This window comes from Pistacia vera, unplaced genomic scaffold, assembly GCF_008641045.1.
Source record: "Pistacia vera cultivar Batoury unplaced genomic scaffold, PisVer_v2 Contig702, whole genome shotgun sequence".
Lineage (NCBI taxonomy): Eukaryota > Viridiplantae > Streptophyta > Magnoliopsida > Sapindales > Anacardiaceae > Pistacia > Pistacia vera.
Window position 1 is genome coordinate 90793 of NW_022196560.1, and position 5276 is coordinate 96068.

Genomic DNA, 5276 nt, shown 5'->3' on the forward strand with positions numbered 1-5276 from the left:
TATATACACTAGGATGTCGTCGAAGAAAACAAGAATAAGCCTTTTGAGGTACGGTTGAAAAATCTGGTTCATCAAATCTTGAAATGTTTAGGGTGCATTGGTCAAACCGAAAGACATCACCATAAACTCGTAGTGCTCCCCATGAGTTCTAAAAGTCGTCTTGTGGGTATCTTCAAAACACACCCTAATATGATGATAACCTGATTTTTGATGGAGCTTAGAAAAGACAGTGGCTCCTCCAACTCATCGAACAACTCCTCAATTGCAGGAATTGGAACTTATCAGGAACCATCAACTTGTTTAATGCCCTGAATTGAACACAAAAGCACAAAGCCCAATCTTTCTTCTTAACTAAAAAGACTGGATTGGAGAAAGGGCTAACACTAGGCTTAAAAAGGCTGGATGCTATCATTTCCCCAATAATATTTTCTATTTCATTCTTTTGGTAATATGGGTACCTATAGGGTCTAATATATGGTGGTTGGGCATTGGGAAGTAACTAATGGAGTGGTCTTGTGGTCTGGAGGGTGGTAATCCTACTAAGGGTTAAAAAACGATTTGGTATTTTTTCAAGATTGGTAATTACTATACATCAATACTCTGCTCCTACTCAGGCTATTTCTGTAGTTCACCAAACTCAACCAAATATCATGAGCCCTCACTTTGCAATGTCTTGAGTGTGGCCTTCAAAGAAACCATTGTTTTACTAAGAGATGGGTTGCCTATCAATTCCACTGTTGCTTTGCCTAACTTAAACCTCATAATCTACTCCTTCTAATTCATCGTAGTCTCTCCCAAAGTCTCCAACAAAGTCATTCCCAAGACAAGATCAACGCTGCTCATATCAAATGAAAAACCATCTTGCACAATTTGAATACCCTAAAGCTCCAAACACACGTTTCTATTCTCTGCTTCACTTGTCACCTTATACCCGTCACCCACTCTTACTCCAAACGCTTGAGTCTTTTCAAAAGTAATACCTAACTTCTCAAAAATTTCTTTACTAGCAAAACTGTGGGAAGCCCTACTGTAAATCAAAACAATAACCTCCTTACCTCTAATACTACCTCTGAGTTTCATCGTCTTCGATCCATTTATGCCGACGACATAGCTGAGTGATAACTCAACACTTCCTTGAGGTTGCTCTTTGACTGATTCAATGATATTATCTCCCTCCACAAGACTGGGATCATCCTTCTCTTCGTCAATTAGAAGAATTTGGATTTGTTTGTCACCATATTTATGGCATGGGTGATACTTTTTATCGCATTTGAAACGCAATCCCCTTTCTTTCTTATGTTGGATCTCAACTTCAGTCATCTTATGGAAAAGAAACTCTCTTCTTAGAAAACCTGGCTGATCGATGGAGCGGAATGAAGTGACTGATTGTTCCCATGGTGGTGTGAAGCTATGTGATGAACTCTGGAGAGTTCCTTTTGAATTTTAGGGGCAAATGATTAAAAGGCCATATTGGCTTTGAATTTAATTAAAAGGCCATGTAGTTTTTCAATCTTTACTCAATGACCTTATTTTTTTTATTAAGACTAATTAATAACAATTAAACAGTAATCATGGTTTAATTAGGATTAATGAAGACATTGAGTAATCTTTCAAAAATTATACTTTGTCCCCAATAACCTAAAATTGTTGCATTTTAACACAAACCCTAATCAAAGATATTGCTCCCCGCCCTCTCGCCATTACCGTTGAAATAGCCCCCCTGTTGCTATTTGTTCTTAGCAAAACCAAAGCCCCTCCTCCTTATCCTTTACATCTTCTTCTTCCTCAGCCATTAACATCTTCTCCGTCGAAGATCTGCCTCCTCCTCCTCCTCCTCCTGACATTTCATCCAGGTATGTGTATCTACTCATTGTATTTTATATTTCTATTTACAAAGATTTAATAGATTGTGTTTGGGTTATGATTTTGATTTAGTGGTTTAGGTTCTTGGGTTGTGTTTGATCAAATCTAAAAATGGAGATCCCTGTGATAGATTTTAGTGATCTCGAAGGTGAGAAGAGGGACAGAACAATGGCACTTCTGCATCAATCTTGTGAGAAATGGGGCTTCTTTCAGGTAAAAAAGATGGGGTTTTCTTTATTTGAATATTTGATCAACATTTCATTCTAATACCAAAATGCTTTTTGCAGGTTGAGAACCATGGAATAGACAAGAAGTTGATGGAAAAGGTGAAGAAGCTGGTGAACTCACACTATGAAGATAACTCGAAGGAAAGCTTCTATGAGTCAGAGATGGCTAAAAGGTTGAATAGCAAAGATAATTTAAATGATACGGACTGGGAAAGCAACTTTTTTATTTGGCATCATCCAAAATCTAACATCAATAAAATTACAAATCTATCTAAGGATCTTCGGTTAGTCACTATGAATCTATCAAGCTAGAATTACACTTTCAACTTATATATCTAGTTCAAAATAATATCAATAAATTTATTGAGCTAGGATCTTCGATTTGTTTCATGTTTGTTGACTTAAAAACTCTTTGCAGTGTGTTCTTGTCCTTGTCATGAGGTCACTCTATCTGATATGCTATTTCAACTTTTTCTATGAGGCTTCTCTAGTCAACTGTATACTACTTAAATATGCACCTGATCCTGCCACATTGTAATTCTTTTTTATGGACCCATATTTTTAGGTGTCATGTGTTGTTGAGTTGTTGCCATATTCTTCCCACTTCACTTTAGATAAATTTCCCCTTTCGTTTATGGTTCAAGTAAATGATTACTTAATATAATATTCAACCTAGAATATTTTGGGATCGAGCATTTAAACTTGTCTTCATGCATCTGCTAAGTGTAATTAGTCCTGCAAATATTTCAAAAGTGATTTAAATTTAATTTTCACATATGGCAGACTCGGATGGGAATGTACCATTATGGGATGCAATGCTGAGTGGTCATGAACATGTGATCAAACTTCTTATGGATAATGGTGCAAACCTTAATTCTGGAGATATGGGTCACTTTGCATGTATTGCCGCAGAGCAAAACGACTTAGAATTACTTGAAGAAATTGTTCGCCATGGAGGGGTTGTCACGGAACCTAGGAATAATGGCTCCACTGCTCTCCATGTTGCAGTTTGTGAAGACAACATTGAAATAGTCAGATTTCTCTTAGACTTGACAATTTGTCTATTAATGGTTCAACAACTTTGAAGCAACGAAGGGAGGAAGAAGGGAAGGCATCTGAAGCTAGTGGAGATACAAAAGCATGGAATAGATTTGGTTGTGTTTTTTAAGTAGCAGAGAGTGTATTTAGTTAGAAAGGATTGGCAAGATCCATGGAATCTTTACAGTAGGGACTGAAAGTGTATTTAGTTGAGACAAAATGCATGTTTTGGTAGGTTGTTATTTTGGGAAATGCTAGAACTGCTTGAACTATCATTTTCCAGATTTCTTTATTACATTTGCTTCCTGTTAATCAATATAATTTCGTTAATTTTTCTCTTAATTGATTGTTTGGTGAGTGAGGATCTTGGTTGACAGATTTTTAGGCTGCTGTTTTATTAGTTTTTCTCTTAATTTGTTGAACACTTATTAGTGAATTAGAAAACAATTTTAATAGTTTTGATAAGTACTTTATGAGATTATCAAATTAGCCTTGGTCGCTTAAGCGATGTGGGATATTGCTTAAGCGATCAAGGCTTATCTATGCTGGATCACTTAAGCGAGAGCTGACATCGCTTAAGCGATCGTGTACTTGAGGAATATTTAGACACAAATTAGCCTTGGTCGCTTAAGCGATGTGGGATATCTCTTAAGCGATCAAGGCTTATCTATGCTGGATCGCTTAAGTGAGAGTTGACATCGCTTAAGCGATCATGTACTTGAGGATTATTTAGACACAAATTAGCCTTAGTCGCTTAAGCGTTATGGGATATTGCTTAAGCGATCAAGGCTTATATATGCTGGATTGCTTAAGCGAGAGCTGCATCGCTTAAGCGATCGTGTACTTGAGAATTATTTACACAAATTAACTTGGTCGCTTAAGCCATGTAGGCTATCGCTTAAGTGATCAAGGCTTATTTATACTGGATCGCTTAAGCGAGAGCTGACATCGCTTAAGCGATCGCGTACTTGAGGATTATTTAGACAAAAATTAGCTTTGGTCGCTTAAGCGATGTGGGCTATCGCTTAAGCGATCAAGGCTTATATATGCTGGATCACTTAAGTGAGAGTTGCATCGCTTAAGCGATCATGTACTTGAGGATTATTTACACAAATTAGCTTTGGTCGCTTAAGCGATTGGATTATTGCTTAAGCAATCAAGGCTTATATATACTGGATCACTTAAGCGAGAGCTGCATCACTTAAGTGATCTTGAATTTGAGAAGGAATAGTCAAGTACAAAGAAAATTAGCCTTGGTCGCTTAAGCAATGTCAACTCTTGCTTAAGCGATCCAAGATAGATAAGCCATGATCGCTTAAGCGATAGCCTACGTCGCTTAAGTGATCAAGGCCAATTTGCTTCTTTTCTCCTCAATCTTTTGATATTGTGAACGTTTGAGTGAGAAATTATATTCCGTAATGTGGGCCAGCTGTCTATTCAATCATAACCATCCATATTTGTGAAATGAGGTACGTTTCTATTAACGTGTCACACTAGTGTGCTATGACATTTCTCCATGTATCATAGGGTTGTTAGTCATATATCATAGTTGTTATATTTTGATGTTGTGAACATTCGAGGTTTAAATTAACGGTAATAATCTTCTTAAATGACCTTAATATGTGTTGATGGAATTAGGTTGTTAAATAATCCTCCATAAATGGCCTTAATATGTGTTAATAACAGATGTCGCTTAAGCGATCAGGGTTAATTTGCTTCTTTTCACCCGAATCTTGTGATGTTGTGAACGTCCCAAGTTAACATTAATGTTACTTAATATGGGGTTGTCAAATAATCCATATAAAAACAAGATCGCTTAAGCGATGCAACTCTCGCTTAAGCGATCCAATATATATAAGTCTTGATTGCTTAAGCGATGACCCACATCGCTTAAGCGACCATGGCTAATTTGTGTAAATAATCCTCAAGTACATGATCACTTAAGCAATGCAGCTCTTACTTAAGCAATCTAGCATATATAAGCTTTGATCGCTTAAGCGATATCCCACATCACTTAAGCGACTAAGGATAATTTGTGTCTAAATAATCCTCAAATACCGATCGCTTAAGCGATGTTAGTTCTCGCTTAAGCGATCCAGCATAGATAAGCCTTGATCACTTAAGCAATAACCCACATCACTTAAGCGA

At 36.9% G+C, this 5276-nt stretch overlaps 1 protein-coding gene across 1 annotated transcript; it reads left to right on the forward strand.

Annotated features, from left to right (window-relative positions):
* Nucleotides 1–1974: 1974 nt before the first annotated feature.
* Nucleotides 1975–3175, forward strand: LOC116114196 (1-aminocyclopropane-1-carboxylate oxidase 2-like). The gene is made up of 4 exons (XM_031400351.1): nt 1975–2076; nt 2151–2378; nt 2509–2587; nt 2874–3175. The coding sequence occupies exons 1-4, from the start codon at nt 1975–1977 to the stop codon at nt 3173–3175; spliced, it is 711 nt and encodes a 236-aa protein (XP_031256211.1).
* The last annotated feature ends 2101 nt before the right edge of the window (nt 3176–5276 follow it).

What these genes read in the sequence shown, in the direction of transcription:
- LOC116114196 (XM_031400351.1), top strand. Translation starts at nt 1,975, where the DNA reads ATGGAGATCCCTGTGATAGATTTTAGTGATCTCGAAGGTGAGAAGAGG. An exon ending in AGAAATGGGGCTTCTTTCAG is followed by an intron (nt 2,077 to 2,150) that starts GTAAAAAAGATG and finishes TGCTTTTTGCAG; the next exon opens with GTTGAGAACCATGGAATAGA. An exon ending in TATCTAAGGATCTTCGGTTA is followed by an intron (nt 2,379 to 2,508) that starts GTCACTATGAAT and finishes AACTCTTTGCAG; the next exon opens with TGTGTTCTTGTCCTTGTCAT.